A 25164-nucleotide genomic window follows, 5' to 3' on the forward strand; every position below is an offset into this window, starting at 1 on the left:
CAGGTGAAAGCACATTGCTGGGAAACATTTTTTCTCATATAATAAAACACATTTGTGCAATTTTTAAAAGTGGTCTTTTGACGGTCATAGATTTGAACTTCATTGAACTTGATTTTCTTAACACAGTAGTTCCGTTTTTTTGCTGGATAGAAAGTGTTTTTTCGATTATACATTGAATTATTCACTGCCATGAACAGGCCATTTGATAATATTGACGATCGTACTTTGGTAGTTTTGAATTGTCATAAAAATGTTACCGAAGAATTGCTGTACGAACTTTTCGTGCAAGCTGGTCCTGTACAAAATGTGAGAAAAAGAAAAACTTGTTCGCATGCGTTTGTTACATTTTTCCACTCCGAATCGGTTCCATATACCATAAACGTGATGAATGGTATACGTCTTTTCGGACAGCCATTGCGCCTACGTCCGCGTCCACATACAATGCACTGCTTTGGTGAACCAAATGATTGTGATTATCCAGAGCCGCTGTGGTGTATATTGATACCATACCCTCGTGAAGATTATGTGCGAGAAATGAAAATGAAAGATAGATTTCAGCGACAACAACAGCAGAGAGAGAGATATATGCGCAATATGCGAAATACTCATCCCGGGTCTTCTTCATATCCTTATAGCCCTCGTGGTGCCAGACATTACGAATCTTATCGGCCTACTTATTGGACCCAAAGTTACTACGAAAATGAAAGAGAACGTTATGGGAGACAGTATCGTGGTAATACGTATAAAAACATTCGGGCTCCTTATTCTTATTCTTCTGCCAATCGTGGGAAATCTAGTCATCCTAAGAAGCAGTTCAAGAAAGGACATCCGCCAGCTCGTTAATACCTCTCTGTGATTTTTGCAGTCAGCATTTTTTTGCACTTGTATTTTTGGCAAAGCTGAATATATTGCACGATTTATGTATATTTGCTGTTTTGATAGAAAGTGTTTTTAACAGCACTTTTCTAATAAGGTTGTTTATGTTTACAAATACTGTTTTGGGCAAGGTTGAAAATTGAAAGAAAATCATTTGTTGAAAAAAGAAGTTAATCATAATAAATTAATGTCCATTATGCAAATGTTTTATCAAATAATTGAAACAAATTCTGAACGTGAAAAAGTTTTTACGTTGAGTGAAGAAATGTGAAGTTTTTTATTCCATCGATTCCAAAATTTAAGTAATCAGTTTCATTACCATTATTAATGCAGTTATCGAATTACCGTAAGGTGACTAAAACGAATTTATTTATGATTATACTTATTTTATAAAGTGTTGAATATAATTCAGTATAACATATTTTACGTTCAGCTTTTGTTACACGATTTTGATAGCAACTATAGAAACATGCAAATGCTGTATTTTTCCCGTAATTTTGTCTTAAAATATGACTGCGAAAATTTTAATTCAGCTGTTTAACCGAAAACTGTTCAGTAACACTGATGTTAATTTCATCAACAGCAAGACAATATTATTTTATTGACTATTTCAAAAATTAAAAGATGCTTTCATATACAAAAAAAATTATTAAATCATCAGCTCAAAGCTTGTGTTTACTCCTTGAATTAATTTGTTAAGTTTAAAAAACATTTTCAACATCTCTCCCAATACGTTAAACAATTCTTTGAAGTTAAAAAATTAACATCACGTTAATCTGAACAACACCTCTGATACTGCTCATTTTGACATAAGAAATAAATTCAAAATGACATAAACACAAATTCCCGAGAATATATTTAATTTTGATGACTAAGCGTTTCAAATTTATCTATAAGTTTCTGTTTCATAAGATCACTTTTGAGAAAGGTTATACTTTGATTAGAAAGCGTATAACAACATGAAAGCGATCAACATGGCAAACAGACCAATAGCTTCAGACAGAGCAAAGCCCAAAATTGCGTAACTGAATAAGTTATTCTTCAGGGCAGGGTTTCTAGCGTAAGCAATAACTAGTGAACCAAATATAGTTCCAATACCAGCACCGGAACCAGCCATACCAGCAGTTGCTGCGCCCGCGCCGATATATCTGGCAGCTTGATCAATGTCGCGCATCGAAGAAGAAGTGCGAAATGTACGATGATTTTGTAGAAATTGATTACCACTGATGTATTGACTTTTGGAACCAATGCCAAGTTGAAATGATTTAATAAATGCCGCTGCACTCGGAACTGTGATGGAATTTCCTGTGTGCATGTACCGACACAAGCTAAACGCACGTAAAGGTAACATAGGCTGCATCTTCGATCTTAGAACTCCTAAATTAGTTAAAACATCATTGAAACTGCTAATTTATCATTCCCTGAAAATAATCACAAGCAAACTCTACTAACTAACATTACAAAGTACAATTCACAAATGAGATGAGTAAAATAACATATCATCAGCATATGACAGTATATCTTATTTGAGTAAAAAGTATGGCATACAAAAGTTTGCAATTGACTACAATAAAATTCCACATTAAAGTAAAAAATACGGAAAACTTAATTTTTATTAAAATAAAATACATTTATATTCCAAAAACATTACAAAAATAATGTTTATTGACATTATAATGAATACAGTAATACTAGGTGATAAAAAATTATCAATTGGTAATCATTACTATTAAAAGCATGAATATTTGCTAAAAATTTTTCATTATATGTTATAATTTATAAGAAGCTAAATGAAGCTTTTTGAGTTCCTATTAATCTACTTGAATTCACAGTATTGTCAGACCGTAAGATGTTCAATAAAACATCAAAGTCTGTTGTTAATGAGTCGTTTGAACTTTTAGTTTTCTGTTTGATTGTTTACAGTACAATATATTGATGTGATTAATGATTATTGATTTAAACAATTTTCATTAGTGATGTGACGATGCATTGATAAAAGAAATTTTTAATCATACACCATTATTTTAATAATGAAATCAAGAATTATTGTTCTTGATAAGGCGAGATTAGATTCAAAAAAAGGTTAGTGTTTTTAATTTGTGTAAAGTAACTGTTTACAATTTTTAATGTGTTCAATATGTAATTTTTAATTTAAGTGCTTAAAGGTGTCTGTTTTTTTGCGAGTATTTTATGAAAACTTTACCAGTATCCTCTTTTCAGTTTTTTAAATTAGAATGGTTGATCTATAATGTATTGTGTTGCGTACGTGAAGTAACTTTTCCTAAAGTCTCCATCCAGGTAAAAGTATAAATCAGATGGTTCTTTTTTTATTTTTAATTTTTCATTGCTCTGTTCAAACTTTTAAGTGTAGTTTTTTTAATGTTGATTTTAAAGATGTCGTTGAAATAAAGAATAACAGGTTATTTTTGCATTATATAATTATTCATATCAGTTGTGTGTTGTGAGCAATTGTTAATTAAAAAGTACAGACGTTAATACATCATAGATCCATTACAGAGTTATAATAAGACTAGAAGGTTATTTCTGCAGTTTATATTAAACGTCGAATTATTGAAAGAATTCATTTTAAAAATATTGCATTTGTGAAGCAAATGTGAATGTTTTTCTTGGGTTTCTTTCTGATGATGTGAAGGATTCTTGTGTGAACATTATTTCAGTATGATGAAGCCTTTCTTTAAAACGAATTTCACTTTTAATATCATTTTATTGTTCAACAGCTGAAAATAAATTAATAATCTAGCGCATCACCTAATATAATTATTTCAATTTTGTTCTATTAGATTTTCAACAAACAAAAATATGTTAATAAATGAACGATATTTTTCAATGCCACTTTGATGGTCGTCGATATTTAAATTACGCTTCATCAAAGGACAGTGTAGCTTTGCAATATTTTTTTAAAGTTTTTGAAAAAAAATTCATTTACATTTTTGGCTTCTTCAAAATTGCAGTCTTCTGCCAAGTGAGCTGTTTACAAGATGTGGCAGTTTACGTGTCAGTTCAGAAAGTGAGTGTAACATTTTACTAAGTACTCCGCAAGTATTTGAAACAATCTGTTATTTTGAGATGTTATCTAGTATGCCATGTGACAAATGCTAATGACAAGCGTGATAAATTGTGATTTCTTAAATAAATAGCATTATGCAGTTTAAAATGAAGATAAAATTCCCTTAATCGTGTACTTTTGTTATTTTGGAAAGTATTCGTGTAAACAAAAAAGAAAAGATGATGGAAGAAAAGTAGTTTGAATTTTCCAATAGTAATAATATTAAAATGCATTGCAACGAAATGTTACAGCTTTCAACTTTGAATTTGCTTGTTTCAAGATGCATGTTCACATTTAAGAAAAAAAAGCAATGCATGGAAAGTTTGTTCATGGTTGTTGACGTAGTCATCTTCAGCATTTTTATAAGAATCTCTTTTTTAACCTTGTTAGAATTGAAAAATATATATTCTAGATTAACTGTTGAAAACGATGAAATTTGGCAAATTTGAAATGAATATTTAAAAAATTAGCATAAATATGTTTAAATAAAAAGCATGTCAATGATGAAGTTGGTAAAGTTGATTGTGTAGAAATTTATTTTTTCATCGTGTTGGAAAGATTAACAAAAACGGAAAATGGAATCCAATTTGATCAAGTGATGATGATGTTTTTGAAGTTTGAACAATTGAAAACAGAAGAAGAATATTTGCATAAAATTTTGATATTAATTTGAATGCAATTTTCTTGTTATTGATAAATATAAGTTTAAAAAATTCCATTAGCATGAATTGTTTTGATTTTTAGATTATGAAGAAGAAATGAAAGATGACGAAAGCAGAATATGTATATACATATATATATATAAAGGATTATAATCAACACCAGTTCATTATGTAATTTGAGTTCATTTGCTTTGTTGTTGTTTATTTGTTTGTTTATTTATGATTTTAAAACAAAAAATGCAGCTTACTTCTCTTGCAAGCCTTCGGCAACAGTGTAAGCCAGTTTTTGTTCAAGGTCGTCGTCCAACAACAGGCTATTTTGTGATAAACGCTTTCTTCTTAAGACGTTCTCACTCAACGTATGTCGACAAAGTACAGCAACAGCGTGTTTCATCACTTACTCCACTTCTGCCCCGTTCAACACAGCTTCGACAATCTATTACCGAAGTGAATCACACTTTATGCAAATTATTCCACTAAATGAATATTTGAAAAAGCCACTGTTTGTTTGTTGTTAATTGTTTTCGACATTTGATCTGAATGTAAGTTGATTTGAAAATTATCACTAATAAATATGAGTAATTTTTTTTTGTTTTTAATATTATACGAACGGCGTTATTGAGCCAATAATAAGCAGATTTCGAATAGATGGTGTAGAGATAGAGGCACATGATGCATACATATTTCACTGTTCATCCCGGTGATCACAGGCATTTGCTGACAAGTTTGCCATTTTGACAGAGTTCAAAGATGAAAAGAAATCGCTCATTAAAATTAAGACAAATTTTGTTTTTTTCAAAAAATTTAAATGAATATTTAAAACATTTAAAAAAGAAAACAAAAATGCCATCGAATTGTAAATTATGAAAGTTTTGAAATTGTCATCTGTTTATTTTTTACATTGTGACAAATGGATAAATTGGCTTGGCGAAAGTTGAATGCTAATTATGAGAATAAATTTGAATTGAATCACGTTTGTAAATTTCAAATAAAAATTTCTCAGCATCATCATCCAATTTTTACTTTTACCATATCCAATAGTTGTTGCATTAATAAAGCTGGGTGATAAAGAGTGAAATTTACAAATGTACAAATTTTATTGACAATGAAAACAGTGTGTCTTTTATAATCAATTAGTTCATGGTTTACACTGGAGCTGAAAATTTGTACAACAATCAAAAATTTTCATCTGTGGATGGTCACTCATTTTTACGAGCTTATTTCCCTATTTTTGTTCATTGAAGTAATTTATTTAAAACTTTTTGAAAATTTGATTAAATAAAAATTTATTGATTATTTTATTGAAAAAAAGACAAAGTTTTAAATAAAATTCACCAATATTGTAATGTGCAATAATGATAAAAATGAGCAGAGTCGTCGTGATGATTCATTTATTTAGTTAAATCTTATTAATATAAAAAAGGAGCATTAATTTTGAGTGGAAAATTTGAATATGCTTTTTTGCCTTTTAATTTGAATTTTCATTGCAAGATTAAGTACAATATTTAGCTGGTTTTTTTGTTTCAGTACGTATACTCTGATGTAGGATGCTTTTTACTTGGAAGAAATAGCAAAAAAAAACAAAAAATAATATTTTCAAATAATTTGCATATTTTGGGCACGTGATTGTTGCTGGAATAGTGGGAAAAAATAAAAAATGTTGCCTGATCAGATCTCTGGGAGAATAAAATTGTGGAATAGTAAAAAAAGATGTTGCCGGCTTGTGTTGCGCATGCGGTGGGCTGTGGCGCGCGTGATGATCAAGCGACCGTCCAACTGCAGTTTAAGGTCGTACAGTATCAATAAGGTCATTGTCTTTTTACAGTACCGTCCAGTACCGGTCGGTTGTAAAGCTTCTACTTTTCCTGGACCAGGGACAGGCTGGTGCAAATTTCTTTTTATGAAAAAACACATGAACTCTCTCTTACTCTCGCTTCTCCTTCACTATTAGTGTTTTCACACCAGCCGGGTGGCACCGCCCTGCATGGATTACCATTTCTATAGGTTTCGCTGATTTTTGCTTTTGCCCCTTTTACTTTTGAATATTCAAATTTTTCAACAATACTTATTTTAGGTAAGTGATATTCAAATTCAAACAACAACTAACATTTAGTAATTGTTAAAGTTGAAATCGTTTATCATCAAATGGTTATTATAAAGTTCAGAATATTTTCAATTTGTTATTTTTAATACTTTTTCATAAAACAGCTACATTACAATAAAGTGAATTATTGAAATGGTTGATTTAATTGAAAAAAAAGTCATCATATCTGACATAAACTGTATTTGCTCTGTCTTCTGTATTGTGATCTGATTGTGTGATACTGGCATGTTGTTCTATTTTTATTGTTCCGCTTTCATATTTAAATTTTAGCTACTTTTGTATTTTGATTTCTTTTGTCTGCTTTTCAATAAAATTTAAATCAATTCTTCAAGTTCACCTGTGCACTTCCACTTTGTCTATTCAATAGTTCACATAATTGTTTGAAAGTTGTTCATTTAATTTAAATAATATTTGCATAATTTGCAATGCTAATGACGCTTTTTTACAAATTGAGCAGAAAAAAAGTTTTTCATTATCTTCGTGAAAGGGATATTCTTTTTTCCTTCCTTTTCAAAAAGGAAATCATCATCATACGTCGAAATTTACAATTGAATCGAACAATATGTTGAAAGGTATTATTTTGTTGACAGAATTGCATTTTGTTGTTTAGCTATTGTACGTTGAAATTGTTGATAAATATTTGCTTTGTTCAATGAATCTTCTATAAGCAGGGGATTGTATATAATATGCAGCTGTGTGCATCTGCCACGGGCACACAGTTCAGCACTTTTTAATACGATGATAATGATAATCAATGTTTTAATGAAAATCTTTTTCGCCACGGAAAGGTGAAAAATTATTATTGAGTTCGGTTGTTTAATTAGAATAGATGACATTACCGTTTGACGGAAAATGCCAGCTTTTGCCACGTCAACGCGTCATCATTTCCCTGTCAAGTGTCTTTGTGAAGAACAAGCGGCAGCTTGCCTCGGCAAATATTTTAAGCGTTTTCTGAACATCACTTGTCCGCTCTTGTCGAGCAAGATCCGCGATGAACAGTTTCAATCTAATCAAAAAATTCCCATGCTGAGTACAACTGCTCAACAAGCGACAGTAAGCAATTTCAATTTTTTAATTTTAAATTTCAAATCAGCACGACAATTTATTTTCATTTCTAAATCCACCAAACAACAGATTGATCATTTTGAAAACTTCGTATATTCTTTATTTTTTTCACTAAATCCCTCGTCGTCTCATCGCATTTTTCTTTTTATTGATGCATTAGAATTTGTTAAATTAATTTCGAGCTTTAATTTTGCGTAGAAGCTTCGCTGGTCATTTTGCTCGTACTCTTCCTTGTATGGAGGCAATTATTGTGCAGCAATGGTTTTGTGACAATTGATTCGAATTCTTCTCTCTCTGTCGAAGATTTTCAAAAATCTTTTCCTTCTTTCACAGCAATTTTCACTCCTCTTTTCCTCTTTCCTATTTTCCTTTTCAACAAAATAAGTAGAAAAAAACAACCAATATTCGACGATATTTACCAGGCTAGCATGTAAATTTCCGCCTCGTTGCGGCTAACGATACCCCTGGATGATGCAGTATTGCGTCACTGATCTGCTGCACCCACGCGTGCATGCGACACACGACAGGCGACGATCAATCAACAAGCTATGATTTTCCACACAAACGCACTTATTCACTTCTTTATGCCATTGCGACATTAAACGTCATTGTTTGCTCGCGTCAACGTTCCTCTTTTTCAATATTCATTCCAATTTTTAAAAACAGTTCAATCCACTCAAATTGATGTTCATTTTTCGCTGAATATTTTCAATTTTCACCCAACCAGATAATCCAATTCACACCAATCTACACTTTTACTTGCGAAATTTTTCACCATTCAAACTCTTCCTTATATTTCAATTTTTACAGTAACTATTATAGCGTTCAAGTAAGTATTTTTACCAATTTCAGAGTAAGTTTATCATACTTTTATATATTTTATTTTGTTTTTCTTTATGATAACTTTTTTTGACAAATTATTTTTTATTTAATAAAATATTGGTAATCATATTTAAAAAATTTTAATTTTTACAATAAAAACCAAATTGTTATTAATACAATATTTCGTAAAAATTTCACGTAAAAATTTCTGAATATTTAATCTTGCCCATTTTTCGTTAATTAAATGTTAATAAAAAATGAATAGGCTAATGGTAATTTAATGTTTCTCTTTACAACTGAACAGATTATTAATAATGTTATTAGTTTTCTGAATTTAATTACTTGCAAATCGCTAAACCAATGTACAGTACTTTCAAGTACAATAGCTGGCAGGAAATTTGAAAAAGCAACATTTCATATTTTTAGTGAAGTGAAGCATTGTTTATAACTTGTTTTGATCATCTCATATCTGCTTCTGCCTCATTGGTTTTTTCACTTTTTTTCAAATCCAAGGAAATTTCGTCCACTTTTCTGTATTTGTACAGTTTTTCTCATCCGTCAGACACAAGTCACAAGGTAGCCATGTATTCGATGATTAATTACAATTTCGAGTATGTGTTTGTAATGTAGATTTTTTTTCTGTGAATTCTATTCAATTGAAGTGGTAGCTATTGCTGAAAGTTTTCTTTTTTTGCTAGTGAAATTTTCGTCTCATTTATGTGTTTCATTTTTTGTTCCACGATGAAAAAGTGTCAACTTATTAAATGTGAATGTTGAAAATGTTTGAATTTTGATTCAAAGAAAACATTGCAGGAACAAAAAGTTCAAATTTCGATTTACTTTTTCGCTATTGATTTTCATCCAGAATTATCAGTACAATTCAGCGTGTTTTCATGCTTAAAAAGGAAGCTCAGCAAAAGTTGTAACCAGAAGAAAGTAGCCACAGTTCATTAAACTATCAGAAAAAAATGCCTTCTATTTGATGGTGTCAAGGTTTTATTGATGTCAAGTGACAGACGGTGCGATGGTTTTTTGATGTATAAATTAGTTTTACATCTAGTGTAAATGCGCGTGCCCGTGTAATACTTTTAATTTTTTATTTGAAATACTTTTCCGTGTAATCAATTTCAGATAATCGTTATCATTTTACAATAGTACTGCTGTGAATTAAGCGTTTATATTTTTTTATATTATGCTCATTGAGATGAATAAGTGTTCATTTTTATTATTCTAAAAGCATAATTTGCGTAGTAATAACTAATGTGGGTTTTAATTGGCAATTGTGGAAAAATATTGTTTTTAATATCACTCATCTTGATTGTTAGAAAGCTTTGAACATTTTGTCATCTATTTTTTTTAAAAATATCAATCTGCCTATTTCATGAACTGTGCTGTTCGATGATCGTTTATTTAATTACGTTTACAGTGCAATCGTACATATGTGTATGGTGTCGTCATTAATAACTTGTTTTTGTCACATATTTACATTTTCCTATTTATATTGGCTTTTATTATCGTTATATATTTATTGGTTAAACTGATATTGGGTTATCTTATTATTGTTTTTTTTTGCCTGCCATATACAGAATTTCATTCATTGTTACGCCTCACGTTTGATCATCACGTTGTTGTCGAAGGTGAACTTTGAAAATGCAAATTTATTTCAATTTGTTCCATTTGAATAGTAGTAATTTTGTTTATACAAAGGTAAATTTTGCGATTAACTGCTGAACATTTGAATTTATCTCTGGGCAATATTTGCAGCTTTTCGATAGCATCGATTTTCTTTTACGACAGTTTTACTTTAACATTGTTCAATTGATTTCAATTTCTTCCAACAAATTTAACGAAAACTTTTGATTAAAATCTGTGAATTATTATTGTTTTTTATTTTTTGTTGTTGTTTTTAGATTTGTTTGAAATCGATTAGTTTTTATAGTCTGTTTTCTTTGTTTTTATTTTTATAGATCAGTGCGTGAAAATAAATCAGCAGAATTGAAAACGCAAAATCCATACCTCTCCCTCCCCCCCTTTCAATTGCCGCTTGTAGGTGGTGATGTGAATTTGAAATTTTTCTCCAAGTCACAAAAGCTTCGGTTTCATTAATAATAGTCCACATATAGCTTTCGCATTGTTAATTGAAAACGCGGCATATTATTCAATGTTTGCTGAAATTGGTGTTTGATTTTGCGCTCGTTAAAAATTATTTATTTTATTAACAAATTATAGTAATTTTTTTGTTCAATTTTTATTTTTCTGTTATTGAACATCGTGGCAAGGAAAAGGATAGAAGTTCGATTGTGAATTTTTGTTTTTCAATTTTTCTTTTTTGATGTGCTTTTGATAGGGACTTTGCATATGAAACCAAAAGAAAACAGAATAACTTTGAAATTTTCGTTCAGATTGCATAATAGCGAATGTGAAATGTTAAATGCTTGTCACTGTTCATCGTATACGGTGCCAGTCTGTGACTTGTTGACGAAAAGGGAAATTTTTTCCAATACGCACACACACACACACACTCTACCCGGAAATGGGAAAACATTGCAGTGGCAAATAAAATAATGTGCCGTTGTCATTGAGACAATATTTCACCAGGCTTTTTCAGCTAGTGTTCATAAATTTGTACACATACTGCAAATGTGATCGGTTTTATCTCACACCGCTTTTTCACGGTACAGGCATAAATTTTTTGCTCCAATCATAAAATTATTGTCTATATATGTTCAAATTTGCAAAAAGTGGGTTATTTTATTTATTGTTTAGTGTTGTGGTCGTATTTTTCAGACTGTCATTGCAGGATATTATCACTTGAAAATTGATGGTAGATTTAAATTTCAATTTAATCTACTTCTCTTTGATTATTAATTAATCTTTTTTTTATTTTATTATCTTCTTCTTTGGTCCAAATATTATTCAGCTGATCATTATTTATTCAACTGCTGTAATTCGCTTACTGTACATAGACATTGCTTGAAACGATCAAGAAAGAGAGAGAGAGATAAGGAAGAAAGCAGCCTAAAATTGAACAATTTTTAATGCATTTTTATTTTACACAGTTGACAATTCAAAATAGCCATCATTCTTCACTGGAAACTGTACTGACTGCACTGGAAAATGTGCAATTTCAAACTGTCGTCTGGATATAGTAAGTAAATAAGCATGCATGTATGGATTTATTATGAATTTTACGATTGATTGAAATTTGAAAAGTGAATTGACTATTTTTAGCGGTTGTTTGTTTTTTTTTCTTGTTGTTGTTTCAATTATCATTTTCTTCAAGGAAGGAACTTGCGTTGTCAATTATCCCACTGACGGCAGTATATGAATTTGTAATTTCCGTTTGATGATCTATTTTGAAGCGTTTCTTGTCCTGCTCTTTGGTGGTCTTTGAATTATTTTCACAAAAAAAAGCATCACCAATGCTTTTGCTTGCTTGGGATAGGGGTTTTTTTTTAAATATTTTTTTTATCGATCCAATTGCTCGGCTGATTGCGTACACTTCCGTCTGGGCGGAAATTTTTATGAATCAAAATTCTCGTCTAGCTTTGACCGATTTATGCTCGCAAATTGTTGCTTCTTGTTTCAACCGCAGTTTCAGATTGGTTGGTTTAAGCAGCAGCAGCAGCAGTGTCTTGCTTCCTTATCTCTTGTTTCGGCTTTTTCTTCTTCTGTACTGATATTCCCTTCGACTAAACAACTATATATATATGCTTTTGCAATTATTATACTTTTTAATATCAATTTTTCGATAATACTTTGTACGTAAGTAATGTTTTGCATTTCAGTTGAATGAACAATTTTGTATTTTGTTATGAAGCTTTCGTTGGAAAAAAAAAGTTTGCATATTGCACGTTGATCTAGATTTTCTAGATGCTGTCAGGCGGAAAAGTGAATTTGATCATGCCGCCGGGCATTTTTACTCCTCGCCTTGTTGGCTTGTTATAGAATGATTTCAATATTGTTGACGACGGTGATGAATTTTGACACGAAAACAGCTGTTGATTGTCAATTTTCACTAGCGGAACTGTTTTTCTATCCCGGAAAATATTTGAATAATATTTAATAATTAACGATTTTCATTTTTCTTACTTTTCGCTTCCTCGTCTATATTAAATGTACCTGTGGTTGTGTTTTTCTTTTTGATGTCCAACTTGTTCAATGTTTGCAACCGGTGAATGAGCTGCTGTTTGATAACTTTTATTTTTTCTCCATAATTGTCGAAATTATTAATATCACATTTGCCAGAGTGAGTGGATTATTCCATTCTTTATCAACGAATTTCCAGTACATTGTTTGGTTGATAATTTTTTTTCTTTGAAAATATACGAACTGTTTGTTATTATTATTATTATTATTTAGTCGAACATTTTGCCCGTCGATATTTTTTGTTGCTTTCATTTTCTCTTCCTCATTTGATGAATTATTATGAAAAATTTTCTTTTTCGAATATTTTGACACGCACCGATATTTTGATTGATGTTTTTCAGAAAGAGGAAAAAAAAAATATTTTTTCACAATTTTTTAAAGAATATTTATTTATTTTTTTTCTCTGGGCCAATTTTTATTTTGGGTGGATTTTGTTTGTTTATTCGTTTGTTTGTTTTAATTTTTGAAATGGAAAATATTTACAACTGACTGACGATGCACGCTGGTAATGTATGCCAAGGGAGGAGGATTTATTATTTGATTTTTGTTTGTCGATTTTCTGTTGTTTATTGTAGAAGAGTCGACTTTTGTCAGTGCGTCGAAGCGACACGTTCGCAAGCGAAACGCGTGTGTGCGTGTGTGTGTGTCTACAAAACGCAACGTTGTATCCAACGATCCGCGTCGGTTCCGTGTTTGTTGTGTTTGAATGAATATGCAAATTTTTCCGCCCTTCCCCCTCCCCGTTCGCGTTCGTTTGATTTTATTCTACTGGCGGTTCGGTTGGCTTTTCTCAGTCGATCCGGGAAGGGAGCGGAGGGACGAGTTTCGCGGTTGCTACTGTACTTGACACGACTGATGTTTATTTTTTAATTTTTTTGTTGTTCCAGTTGTATTTTGCTTTGTGTGCAGTCTGTTGCGTGCTAGCACAGTTGGACGAGCAGTGAAGAGAGAAAATTTCCTTGCGCACATTTGAAAAGAGAAAAATCTCCCCCAATGATGGCAGTTGGCGAATTGTTGATCGGCGGCGAGTCGTCGGCCGGCCCAGTCGGTCGACTGGCGTCCGACCAGGCCGATCCGATGGACGACGAGCTGGTCAGACGAGTGGACAGTTACTTGCTCGACATATTGGACGACGACAACGGGTCGCAGGATTTCGACGCCAAAAAACCGTCGTCGACGTTGTTGTCGTCGGCCGACGGCTATTTCACCGCTTCGGAAAACGACCAGTCCGACTCGAACAGTCCGATGGATCGGTCGTCGTCGTTGTCTTACGGTAGTTTGGGCGATGGCAAACCGGCGTTGGGCTCCAGTTTCGACGTTGCCAGCTTGTCTTCGTCGAGTCGGTCGAGTAGCGCGCCGGCAATGGCCGTCGGCGGCGGCGGCGGCGGCGGCGGTGATTCTTCGTCGTTGCTGAGTGTGAATTTGTCGCCCGTTTTGGAACAACTGGTCCGTTTGGAAATTGAGCAAGGTGCCGGCTACAACGACACCACCACCACTGCCAGTCCACTCTCTGCCCCGAGCACTGCCAACAACGACAACTATTACAAATATTATTGTTCAACTTGGTCCAATTCCAGCGGTAGTGCTTTTTTTCATCACAACAACAACAACAACAACAACAACAACCACGCCTCTGTCTGGTCGACTGGCGACGATTTGTTCAACCAGCATTGTGGTGGTACTGGTGGTGGTTACGACGGTTGGAATGCAAGCGGTTCCTCATGCGGTAGCACCAGTAGCAGTAGCAGTAGCAGCAGCAGCAGCAGTAGTAATAGTAGTAGTACCGGTAGCAGTGATGGTAATAGTCGGCAACAACAGCTCCATTCGTCGTTGTTTTATCCTGGCAATTCAGCCGGCGATTCAGTCTGGTCTCCTGCCGGCATTTGGAAAGAACCGAAATTGGACGTCACAATCAACGGCACTGGAAACAACGGAATCAACGGTGCCACTCCCATCCCCACAACGGTGGGCACAACAACAGCGACAACAACAACAACAACAGCCAGCGGCTGGTTGTTCGGCGACAACTGGGACTCGTCGACTCAACAACCGTCGGTTGTGAAAATTGACGCCGAACCGCCGCGCTACGTCTCCTGCTACATGTCGCCGTCGCAGAGGCTGGCCTGCGAGCAGATGGCCAGCGAGATGGCCAGACGTCGGGCGTTGAGTCGCATGGCACCGCTGTTGCCGATGACGGTGAACCCGGTACTGGCATCGGACGGCACTTTCGGCTTTCTGGCCCCTCGGCCGAATCCTTCCTACTATCACCACCAAGACGACTTGATGACGATGAAGGAGATTTATTGCAGAAACGGCGGCGCTGGCCAGCCGATGGCGCCGCTCTGGTCTGGCGTGCCGTTGTGTTACGACGTGCCGGCGTTCGGTGGGGCCGGTCCTCAGGCTTGGTACCCGTTTTCGGCCGCCTATCCCCAGTACCGTCCCTATTATGGTCCGTTGAAAGGGGGAAATAGGCGAAACGATTCACTGTTGGATTTGCATTTGAGTTATGACGAATGTTTCGAAGAATTTCGACTGCTTGAAAAAGATCGAAAAAAGGTTACAAAATGAGACAAACTTATTTGTTTGATTTCAAAATGAAATTTTCAAAAATTTTCTACATTACAGGCTACAGTAATTAGAATAAGTGAGCTTTTGTATTAATTTTTTGTCATTTTGTTCAGACCGAAGCGGAACTCGCTCGTCACAATTTGGGGAAAAAAATCAACAGCTCCAACAATATACCGATTCCTCGACTGCCGGTGGCTCCGTCTCGAATCGACCGCATGCTGGTCGACTATTTCCGAGAACACGCTAGAGTAATTTAATTAATTGATTAATCAATTAATTAGATTGATCGACACTTGCATATTTTTTTTCTCAGGTCGTCACTTTGTTGCAAAAAATGGAATGGCTTCGTTCGGAAACGTTGAACAGTCGTGTTTACGAGGCAGTCCGCGCTTGGTTCAGCGCCATGAGACAGTTGCAAACGTTGCGTATTACTGAACGGAACAATTTCATCCGCAACCTCACTCCCATTCAAGAAGAGATTGGTATGTGTTGTTGTTGTTGTTGATTTGAAATGTACCGTGATTTGTTTATTTGTTGTGTTTATTGTGCAGATGTGAGTAACACGGCGAACGCGTTGAAAGTGTTGACCAAGACGGTACGGCGAGCACGTACCGCGATGGCTTGTTCATTGATATTGACCATCAACGTGCAGTTGACCGCCGAACAGCAAGAGATGGTGAGCAAATTTCTCGGTGCCGATGCTTTGGCCGAGATGTTGTTATCCAAAGCTGACTCGACCAAGGCAACCCCCATAACAGACGACAGCGCCCCCACCCCCACCACCGTCGTTGCTGAGGGAAAAACTGAACAGACGGCGCCACAGTTGCCCGAACCCAACAAATAACTGATAACTTACTTCATCAGCAGCAACGTATACAATATAATTATTTTTTCTTTATTAGCTTTTTTCAGTTTGTTTATTACTTTCCCTCGTCAACAACTCTCCCTCCCCTTATTAAACAATCCTCCACCACTACCACCCACAATTAAGTATATGCGTAATTTTTCTTCTTCTTCTTCTTTTTTGTTTTTATTTTGCCATATCATGCCATTTTAAATTAAGCTTTGTCTAATAATGCATTTACTTTTACAGTAGTGCGTGTCGTGTCGCCAAAGCGCACCAAGTTGTGTTTTAGGAAAAAAAATTGCATAGTTCATTAGTGCTACTACTACTACTACTACCACTACTACTACTATTGCTAGTACTGATTGTTTTGTTTTGTTCTTTTTTTGGTGTAACACTGCTTTGTCTTTTTATTTTTTTTCCTTTCTACCCTCTTTCTCTTTTTTTCTTTTTTGTTTCATCTATCGTCGTCTGGGTTTGTTTTTCATTTTGCTTAATTTTTTCAATGGTATTTTTTAATGGCTAAATTTCCAAATTTCTTCAGGTTTTCTTCGGATTTTTCTTCATTTTTACACACACACACATTCGACTAGCTCAACCGTAAGTTGTAATAACTTTTTCCTGAAAACAAATATACAGCAGTTGATACTGTTGCGAGTTGAAAAATAAGTTCTGATATGGTGATGTATGAATGAAATGAGAGAATATTCAAATTTTCCCTACTCTCGTCGTGCCGCCTATTGCACAACATTTATCATTCCCGCTCATTACTGCACCAATTTTCTTTTTCCCTCTGAAAGGTAGTATTAATTAATTAATTTATTTATTTATTTATTGGTTTGTTTTTGTTCGTTTATCTTCTTTCACTAATTCGTTTTCTTCTCTCTGCGTACGTTCTTCTTTGCACAAACACCAAAAAAAACAGAGAGTGAGAACTGTGATAATGTATTTTTTGTTCATGTTACCTTAAATCAAAACTACCATTTTTAAAAAGAAAACATTTCTAGCCCTGCCCCGTGATTGTTTTTCTCTCTTTCTCTTTGCAATTAAACAAGGTACGTTCTATTTTTTTAAATTTTTTTTACTGCACTTGATTATTTATTAGTTATTAGAGTTGTTCTTCTTCTTCTTTTTTCCCCTCTTTCTATCATTTACCGTTTTTTCTTTTAGCACCATAATAGTTTTTGTTCGTTCTTTTTGTTGGGTTTTTCATTAATTAATTAATTAATTAATTAATTAATGATATTTTTCATAATTTTAATTATCTGCCGGTAAGTGAACGAAGCTCAACCGAGTGAAAAAATTGTTTGCTTTGTGTGTGTGTGTGTGTGTGGAGGGGGCAGATTACGTACTTCTTCCTTTTCTTTTTCTTTGTGGAGTATTGTAATCTTTTCCTCTCTCCATTTTTTCTTTTCAACATAGTCCAATTAATTATTCTGATGAGTAGTTAGTTCTTTTGGCGCTTCAATGGTTCTGTAATTGTAGAATAGGTTGCAATTTGTTAGTTAAAATTCAGGATCATGTGGCTTGGAAAGAATCGCAGCAGAGAATTCATTCATTCAGTCATTGTGTCTTTTCGAATCGATCACCTTTATACAATATATATATATATACATGGCAAAAAAATAAGCAGGTTTCAATTACATTCTGTATTTTTGTTTCCAACCCATTATTTGCATATTTTTTTGGAAAAAATTTCTCCCGTAGGCTTTTTGTTTTTCGTAAGCTGTTTTGAGGTTTCTTTTCAATAGCACACAGTTGAACAAAAGTTTATTTTTGTTTTGGCAAAATTATTTTCCCTTTCCTACAGTACTCGTAGATAAACCTGCAGGTCATTTCTAGTTTTTGTTCCCCGTGTGTACTGTTCAACATCCGCATCGATAAGATCGTTGATTTTTGTTTAACGTCAAAGAAAGAACCACATTGAAGTTTTTTGATCAATAATATCCAATTCCATTCATTCTTAACTTGTCTCGTTGTCGATATCTCACCAACCGGTGTGCAGTTGTGCAATTATTGTGGTGCAGCATTGTATGCAACCGGTACTGCCACTGTTTCCCGAAAATGTTCGTTTTGTTCATGTTTAATTTTGAAATAAAAAGTGCAAAACAACAAGCAATTGAATTTATGAAAAATGTTTGCCTGTTGAACGATGTTGGCTAATTGTTGCGTTTTCCAATAATAACATGTTAAACAAAAAAAATTTCACTAAATCATCCAATGCAAGCACATGTTTATTTATATAATTTTACTTCTTCAATTATTATTATTATCATTATCATCATCATCATCATCATCATCATCATCATTATATCAATTGTAATAAACGTAATATAATAAAAGAAATAATGTGAATGAATGAATGAAATTTAAAATTCATAACTTAAGAAATTTAGTCAGTAAATTGTTCAAGTTCCACGACCACGTTTGGGATTTCTTCTTCCTTTTCTTGTACGATGATGCTTGAAATGGAGCTTTTTCAAAAGCTTGCGACTGATCTCCTCATCTCTGCCAGAAAAGTTGTACCGTTCAGAGGGATATTTTGCAGCTGTACAAAACGCGCTCGCGTCGTATGGTGACTTCACTTGGACGTAAAGCTTTTGAAACATACTGCGTCCACTTGGACTAAGCAGATAGACTTTACTGTCGTCTGGCAGCATCAAAACGTTCCGCTTTGATAACGAACATTCGAATTTGTCTCGAAACGAACGACGTAAAGTGCGAAAACAATGTTCACAATAAATTCCAGGATGGCAACCACAACTCAACAGTTCAGGCATTTCACAACGACCACCACACTGATGTCTTAAATGAGATTTGCTTCTTGCTCTTGATCTTCTTCTCCTTCTTCTCGCACTTCTTCGTCTATTCCTTCTTCTCCGACTTCTTCTACTTTCACTGCTTTGACTTTCCGTCCGACGTCGAGCTGCATCATTTTCGTCTGTGGAATAATGATCAGAATCACGGTCGAGTGAACTGAAAGGAGATTTGCTTCTGGTTGCAATTGATCTTCTTTTTCTTCTTCTTCGTTCTCTCCTCTTTCTGTTTCTTCTTCGTCGACTTTCCGAGCGGTGGGATTCATCACTTCCGTCTGTGGAATAATTTTGAGAATGCTGATCCAGTGAATTGAAAGGCGATTCACTTTCGGTTGTTGTTGATCTCCTTTTTCTCGCACTTCTTCGTCTCCTGTTCCTCCGCCTGTTTCTTCCACTTTCACTGCTTCGGCTTTCTGACCGATGGGATGTATCAGGCCTCTCTTTTGATTTATGTTGAGAATACTGATCCAGTGATTTGAAAACAGATTCAATGCTGGTTGCTGTTGATGTAACTTTTCTTTTTTGACTTCTCGCCAAATGGGATGCATCATTTCGGTGTCCAGAATCGTTTCTTTTCGAACTTGAGTGTTGAACTTGACTCGCATTTGACGAAATTCCGCTTTTTCCTCCTCTTTCACCTCGGCCTTTCGACGAAATTGATGCATCACTTCTTATTGGAGATTTTGAAAGTGGACGATTTGCGTCGGATCCACTTTTTGTTTGAGTTGGTCTTTCTGTTGTTTTTTCACATTTTCCACCCTTCGACGAATGGAAATGACTACTTCTTCCACCAGAATTGCTTCGAGTAGAAGAATGGGAGTGAGAAGAAGAATGACCACCTTTCGCCATGTTTAAAGCTACTCAACTGAATTGACGAGTACTTTATCGCTTTCACTTCTGCGCGCATTTTAAAGTATAAATGGACTTTAAAGCGAAAAGTTTATTCAAACATGCCATTTAAACAGTACACTTGAACGCATTATGATTTTCAAGTTCAAATTGAAAAAACATTTAAAAAAATTAATTGAAAAATCGCCAGAAAAAATTTATTAAGCAAAAACAAACCATACAACAATCACTGTGAGTGAAATAATTGAAATAGTAACGTCTTGTGATTTTACAATCATAATTTCATTTCCGTATTCTCACGTTTGTTACTTGACAGTTTTAGTTTTTATCGTACATTCCATTCTGTGACAGCGAAGCAAGAACACACGTGTCATTTCAGAGCAAATTAGGATGTTGTTTCTCATTTGACAGTCGTCCCTTGAAATTTGCAGTTGTGCGTTCCAGAGGAAATCGTGAATTTCCAATTTCCACGAATACATGCTGCTTTTGTTCATTCGCTTCGTTGATGCCATATACTCCTACGCAATTGTCCGTAAAATGTGGAAAGTTTATTTATTTGCAAGCTAAGTGTTTATTGTATATTTATTTTTTCAATATAAAACATTTTAGAATTAATATACATATAATAGTCTGCAATGTTCTTTTTCAAAAAACATCATTATCAGAATTTGTTTCTTCCTTTTTTCATTTCATGGAAAATACGCTGATATGGTTCTGCAGTTATTTCCAAATCATGCTTAAACTTAATCGCCGTACCGCTCTGCTGCCGCCAGCTGGCCATGTTGTGGAACAGATCGTGCAAAGGACCCATGAAATTGAGATGCACGCTGTAGTCAACCAGACTTTCCCACTGTTACGACGACGCTTCTGGGTGATGGGAGGACGCCAGGCGGTTAAACGATGCATTCGATCACGCATCCCTTGAAGGAAACAAGACAGTCGTCCTTTTTGCTCCTTGATGAACGAATTGCCGCTGGAGATGCTGGAACCGACCTTTCCTTTCATCAAGTAGGCCTTGACTTTGCTGAACCCCTGCACGTGAGGGAGGAAAACCAGGCCATCAAGAAAGTGTACATCTGTCTGTTCACGTGCATGGTGACCCATGTTGTTCAACTCGAACTAGTCACCGCCATGACGACGACATGTTTCCTGGTTAAGCACGTTAAGCCGTTTTATCAGTAGGAGAGGGAGATCAGCGATAATTCAGTCTGACAACTTTCAGACTTTTAAGCAAGCGGATTCATTTGTCCCTGCTCTGCTCGTCAGGGAATCGTCCGGGAAATTACGTGAGGAACTGGCGAAGCGGTGCATCGAGTGGAAATACAGCATGGAGAGAGCTCCCTGGAATGGTAGTTCCTGGGAGAGGCTTGTTTGCTCATCGAAGAATGCACTGAGAAAGGTGCTGGGAACCAGCCTGCTCCGTAGTGATGAGTTGCAGACCATCCTCTGCAAATTGGAGGTGCGCATCAACGACCGCCTGCTGGCATTGTTGAGCAGAAATCCATGAGATTGCGCCCCCTTGACGCCGGCTCACTTCTTTATTCGAAGAGAGCTCTCCTTACTTCCGCAAGGGAGCACCAGCTCTGACATGAGTCAAGCACCTGAGAAAACGCTGGCAACACCACTTGTTGTTGATGCGCCAGCTTTGGAAACGGTGAACTGACAAATATCTCATCACCCTCACGATCCGACGGAAGTAAACAAAGATGGACCAAGAGCCTGAAGCGGGAGATCCTGTTCTCCATGTGGAAGAAGGGATCCTGCGCAATTAGTGGAAACTCAGCGTGATCACCGCGACTCTGCCAGGAAGTGATGGCGTCATTCGGTCAGAGCGAGTGCAGACCGCCCGCGGAGTGTTGACTCGTCCAAGCAGATCGCTGTTCCTGTTGGAGCCAACCGGGAGCTCGTGATGGGCGAAGTCCATCAGGCGAGAGACTGTCAAAAACTACTTTGCTCGAACCTGACAATCTGAACCTGCTATTGTTTGCCGGGTTTGAAATGTGTGTGACGTGGAGAGTCGCATAGTGACAAATTGAAGGCGAGAGTGAAGAGTAGTTGTGTCAGTGCGTTGTGCTTTGTGTTTCAGTGTTCCGTAGTGTGTTGTGAGTTAATCTCTCACGCTTTACCTGTTACTAAATTTGCACCTTTGTCCAGTGAAGTGCTTGTTCCTATCTGTTGTCCTGCTTTACGATACGTTCCGGAGAGAACGTGAGTCAGACTGCGGTCAGGCGATCATTACTGATTTGACCTACCGCTGAAGAAAAATTACCGTCAATTAATTCGCAGGCGACAACGGTTTTGTCGCTAAAACACACACACACACACACACACACACACACACACACACACACACACACACACACACACACACACACACACACACACACACACACACACACACACACACACACACACACATATATATATATATATATATATATATATATATATATATATATATATATAGATTTATTGATTTATTTATAAATCTATCTATCTATGTATGATTTCGAAGTGGTTCCTCAAACAGAAACATCGGAATGCTATATGCTTTCATGGCGCATCTGTAAGCAGTGCAGCACAGAGACACTGTTCAGAAGACCTTGTGGTTACCATGGCCTTAGATTCTACTAACGTTGCCAAACAGTGGCAGAAAGCTGACCCATAACTCCCGCAGGTCAGATTATAGATTGATTATAGTGAAGGATTGGCCATGAGAAGCTCCAGGGAGCAGTCACATGATAAAAAGTCCTCGGGCCCAGCGGGACCAGATAACCGTGAACTGAAGGATCCTATGGGAGATACTGGACACTGACGAGAGAAGGTTGCTGCAACTTATTCCCTGTGAGAAAATCGCGGAGATTCTGAGAGCCATCCACAAACACCAGAAAGAAGTCCTCCTGGGCTTGGCGAAAGCCTTGGTAAAAGTGTATCAGCGATTTTACTAGCCTGAACTGCGGGAAAATGTAAAAGATTGGTGTTGGGTGTGTTAGAGAACTAACGGCCGTCGAGGCAAGACTCAATGGCGTGGAATTTGCAGAACCGGCAGACCAGGATGGCTCGTTACACCAGAAAAATTCTGAAACGTAGCTATTGATTCTGTTTCAGAACATCGACTCAGTTGTCATTTTTGAATCAGAGTAAAGTGAAGTAAAGCGAAGAACAAGAACAAAGTGGAAGAGCCAAATGGTGGCAACAGTCCTCGCCAGACGGTGACGCTCGCTTTGTGAGAGATACGGCTGCAGAAGGGCCGGAACCGCGTACTTTATTGCCTTCTCACGCACTACCGTTTTACGTAAATTACAGTTGAAAGCACTTTTGCACTTGATTGCTGTAGTGCGGTTACAGTGGAAAATGGATGGTTGGAATTGGTGGCGGTACGCTGGTTAGTTGGTCGTGGTGTGATTGAGTGCATTGATTGCTGTTGTCTTGACCGTCTTTATTATGAGGCTTGACGTATTAAGGCCGTCTATTGTAACCGCCTTCGCCGGACGGCGACGTCGTCTTTCCCAGGTCTGACCAATGCGAGTCGCGAGCCTAACCCCTGCCGCGGAAGAGAATGGTCAACGACGCCGCCAGCGACTACGACCCAGCTTTAGAGAAACGACCTGCGGAACGCCGTGGGATAGAATATCACAGATCTAGAGGCTGATTTGCCGCCACCCGTCTTCGGATCGTTACAATGGCGGCCTGACCAGGAAATAGAAACGTCGAACGAACGGAAATAGAAACGAACGCTTTCTGTTGCCTGCGCCACGGCCTTCTGTTCATAGATGGGCATCACAAAGTATCTCGAGAAGCTGGAAAACTTCTTCTGCGCCAGTGGGGTATCGACATCAAACTGACACTACTTGCTGAGTTATCCTATCCGGCGTGAGCTCTACCCTGTGGGATAAGCGAGGTAAAACTGCTTCGAGGAGTTGCAGAGGCTGCTGCAAAGCGCCTACGGCCTGGAGGAGTCGACGGGGAGGTTGATAAAGCGATTCCACGCCTTGCGTCAACGTTAAGGCCAGACCATCCAGCTATACGCCCAAGAGATGGCAGAGCTGTGTCGCAGGGTGGCTGTGTCGTGTCAGAAGGTGGCGCGGTTTGTCGGTGAAATAGCGCCGAGGGAAGTGTATCATGCGATTTGGCTGCAGGAACCACTAACCTTCGTCGAAGCTCAGAAGCTGGCCAGCGGGTCATTCAGGTGGAAAAAGATTTCCATGAGCGCCGACAGCCGCGTGCGGGCGTTAAGAAGCTGGAGAAGACAGAGGCGGCCCAGCCTATCAGCGCCTTGTTTTGAGAGTTGGGCAACCTTGTCAAGAAAATGGAACAACTGGAGCGTCTGCAACATCCAGCAGGAGAGCCGGATGCTTCAATTATGGCAGTTTGGACCACCTCAGTCGCCGCTGTCCAAATAAAAGACAACGAGGCCACAGACAGCCTACAGGCGCGCAGAACGTCAGATCTGGAGATTGTCAGGTGCTGGCCATATCCGGACTGCGAGGTGGAAGCGCACTGATCAGAGGCTGGGCTGCGAGCATAATCCCTGCCGTTGAAGACAAAGGTCAACGACGCAGCCGTAGACGACAACTAACGGCAGCAGAGAACAAAGGATAAGGACGCACCCACTGATGGTGGCCTGATGGGGCAGCGGATCAAACCCGCTGATGAAACAATCGATGCTATCTTAAAGAGTCACAAGACAGAGGCTGTCAACAAGACAATACCAGATCAAACATCAGTCTGACCCTCGGTGCCACCTGAGACGAGAGCCTGACTATAAGTATGAGTGGCGGAGACCTGCGGCCAGGTAAAAGGGCGAGACCGTGGTAAAAACGAGTGGTCATGTCGAGATGTCATAGATCAGTCTGTAAAATGGAATTCAATCGGTTCGAATAATCTGTCGTCAGGTTCTTCTGATCGTCAAGTATCAGAGCGGCAATTTTGAGACTCAACGCGTTCAAAATCGTTCACCGCTTTAAGTGTTAGATCAAGTAGTTCCAATCCACACTACTTCAACGTCTGTGTTGAATATCAGCCTTTTCCTTTCAACTGATACCGATCTAATCAATCTTATCAGATTCTCGTGGTTCCTGTTTTCCCACACAGTATCCACACTGTATACAGGAATCAAGCAAGATCCGTCTTCACGTGGACTCCTTGGGTCAAGCAAGAAGTACACAATCGTCTTTGCTTACGTAATTCCTTACGCAAACAGTAGATTCAAACGAACGTATAATTATACCTTCGTTTCCGTACACGGTAACTGTATCGACAGTAACAATCACACTCAATCAACAACAATCGGTGGAATCAAATCTTTACTAACGTCCTAATTTCAAGCAAATCAATCAATC

The 25164-nt window shown here is 36.8% G+C and overlaps 7 protein-coding genes across 7 annotated transcripts; 4 read left to right on the forward strand and 3 right to left on the reverse strand.

The window, feature by feature from the left end:
* The first annotated feature begins 189 nt into the window (after positions 1 to 189).
* Positions 190 to 843, forward strand: Tsp_07119 (RNA-binding protein 7). The gene has a single exon (XM_003381368.1). It carries the CDS (start codon positions 190 to 192, stop codon positions 841 to 843), a length of 654 nt encoding a protein of 217 aa, XP_003381416.1.
* A 973-nt stretch (positions 844 to 1816) lies between these two features.
* Positions 1817 to 2236, reverse strand: Tsp_07118 (putative ATP synthase subunit C). The gene has a single exon (XM_003381369.1). The coding sequence runs from the start codon at positions 2234 to 2236 to the stop codon at positions 1817 to 1819; it is 420 nt and encodes a 139-aa protein (XP_003381417.1).
* Positions 2237 to 2906: 670 nt separating this feature from the next.
* Tsp_07117 (hypothetical protein) lies at positions 2907 to 5085 on the forward strand. The gene is made up of 3 exons (XM_003381370.1): positions 2907 to 2958; positions 3849 to 3904; positions 4849 to 5085. The coding sequence occupies exons 1-3, from the start codon at positions 2907 to 2909 to the stop codon at positions 5083 to 5085; spliced, it is 345 nt and encodes a 114-aa protein (XP_003381418.1).
* Positions 5086 to 5613: 528 nt separating this feature from the next.
* On the reverse strand, positions 5614 to 6601 carry Tsp_07116 (hypothetical protein). The gene is made up of 2 exons (XM_003381371.1): positions 6534 to 6601; positions 5614 to 5761 (listed from the first exon to the last, which is right to left on the reverse strand). Exons 1-2 carry the CDS (start codon positions 6599 to 6601, stop codon positions 5614 to 5616), a joined length of 216 nt encoding a protein of 71 aa, XP_003381419.1.
* Positions 6602 to 13738: 7137 nt separating this feature from the next.
* Tsp_07115 (conserved hypothetical protein) lies at positions 13739 to 16157 on the forward strand. The gene is made up of 6 exons (XM_003381372.1): positions 13739 to 14113; positions 14598 to 14710; positions 14752 to 15301; positions 15427 to 15561; positions 15627 to 15795; positions 15865 to 16157. Exons 1-6 carry the CDS (start codon positions 13739 to 13741, stop codon positions 16155 to 16157), a joined length of 1635 nt encoding a protein of 544 aa, XP_003381420.1.
* A 2408-nt stretch (positions 16158 to 18565) lies between these two features.
* On the reverse strand, positions 18566 to 19822 carry Tsp_07114 (conserved hypothetical protein). The gene is made up of 3 exons (XM_003381373.1): positions 19219 to 19822; positions 19057 to 19133; positions 18566 to 18955 (listed from the first exon to the last, which is right to left on the reverse strand). The coding sequence occupies exons 1-3, from the start codon at positions 19820 to 19822 to the stop codon at positions 18566 to 18568; spliced, it is 1071 nt and encodes a 356-aa protein (XP_003381421.1).
* Positions 19823 to 20722: 900 nt separating this feature from the next.
* Tsp_07113 (conserved hypothetical protein) lies at positions 20723 to 25143 on the forward strand. The gene is made up of 4 exons (XM_003381374.1): positions 20723 to 20860; positions 21045 to 21281; positions 23129 to 23207; positions 24791 to 25143. Exons 1-4 carry the CDS (start codon positions 20723 to 20725, stop codon positions 25141 to 25143), a joined length of 807 nt encoding a protein of 268 aa, XP_003381422.1.
* The last annotated feature ends 21 nt before the right edge of the window (positions 25144 to 25164 follow it).

The sequence above is a fragment of the Trichinella spiralis genome (genome assembly GCF_000181795.1).
Source record: "Trichinella spiralis strain ISS 195 chromosome Unknown Scfld1, whole genome shotgun sequence".
NCBI lineage: Eukaryota > Metazoa > Nematoda > Enoplea > Trichinellida > Trichinellidae > Trichinella > Trichinella spiralis.

Excerpts from the sequence above, each read along its gene's own strand:
- Tsp_07119 (XM_003381368.1), top strand. The coding sequence starts at position 190 with ATGAACAGGCCATTTGATAATATTGACGATCGTACTTTGGTAGTTTTG.
- Tsp_07118 (XM_003381369.1), bottom strand. The coding sequence starts at position 2,236 with ATGCAGCCTATGTTACCTTTACGTGCGTTTAGCTTGTGTCGGTACATG.
- Tsp_07117 (XM_003381370.1), top strand. The coding sequence starts at position 2,907 with ATGAAATCAAGAATTATTGTTCTTGATAAGGCGAGATTAGATTCAAAA. Across the intron at positions 2,959-3,848 it reads GAGATTAGATTCAAAAAAAG|TCTTCTGCCAAGTGAGCTGT; the intron begins GTTAGTGTTTTT and ends TCAAAATTGCAG. Across the intron at positions 3,905-4,848 it reads TTTACGTGTCAGTTCAGAAA|CTTACTTCTCTTGCAAGCCT; the intron begins GTGAGTGTAACA and ends CAAAAAATGCAG.
- Tsp_07116 (XM_003381371.1), bottom strand. The coding sequence starts at position 6,601 with ATGGTAATCCATGCAGGGCGGTGCCACCCGGCTGGTGTGAAAACACTA. Across the intron at positions 5,762-6,533 it reads ATAGTGAAGGAGAAGCGAGA|CTCCAGTGTAAACCATGAAC; the intron begins GTAAGAGAGAGT and ends ACAAATTTTCAG.
- Tsp_07115 (XM_003381372.1), top strand. The coding sequence starts at position 13,739 with ATGATGGCAGTTGGCGAATTGTTGATCGGCGGCGAGTCGTCGGCCGGC. Across the intron at positions 14,711-14,751 it reads CCACTCCCATCCCCACAACG|CGGCTGGTTGTTCGGCGACA; the intron begins GTGGGCACAACA and ends AACAACAGCCAG. Across the intron at positions 15,302-15,426 it reads TTGAAAAAGATCGAAAAAAG|ACCGAAGCGGAACTCGCTCG; the intron begins GTTACAAAATGA and ends CATTTTGTTCAG.
- Tsp_07114 (XM_003381373.1), bottom strand. The coding sequence starts at position 19,822 with ATGGCGAAAGGTGGTCATTCTTCTTCTCACTCCCATTCTTCTACTCGA. Across the intron at positions 19,134-19,218 it reads TGAATCCCACCGCTCGGAAA|TTCACTCGACCGTGATTCTG; the intron begins GTCGACGAAGAA and ends ATCTCCTTTCAG. Across the intron at positions 18,956-19,056 it reads TCGGACGGAAAGTCAAAGCA|TGTGGTGGTCGTTGTGAAAT; the intron begins GTGAAAGTAGAA and ends TTAAGACATCAG.
- Tsp_07113 (XM_003381374.1), top strand. The coding sequence starts at position 20,723 with ATGCATTCGATCACGCATCCCTTGAAGGAAACAAGACAGTCGTCCTTT. Across the intron at positions 20,861-21,044 it reads ACTTTGCTGAACCCCTGCAC|ACTTTTAAGCAAGCGGATTC; the intron begins GTGAGGGAGGAA and ends GACAACTTTCAG. Across the intron at positions 21,282-23,128 it reads CCATCCTCTGCAAATTGGAG|TTGAAAGCACTTTTGCACTT; the intron begins GTGCGCATCAAC and ends CGTAAATTACAG.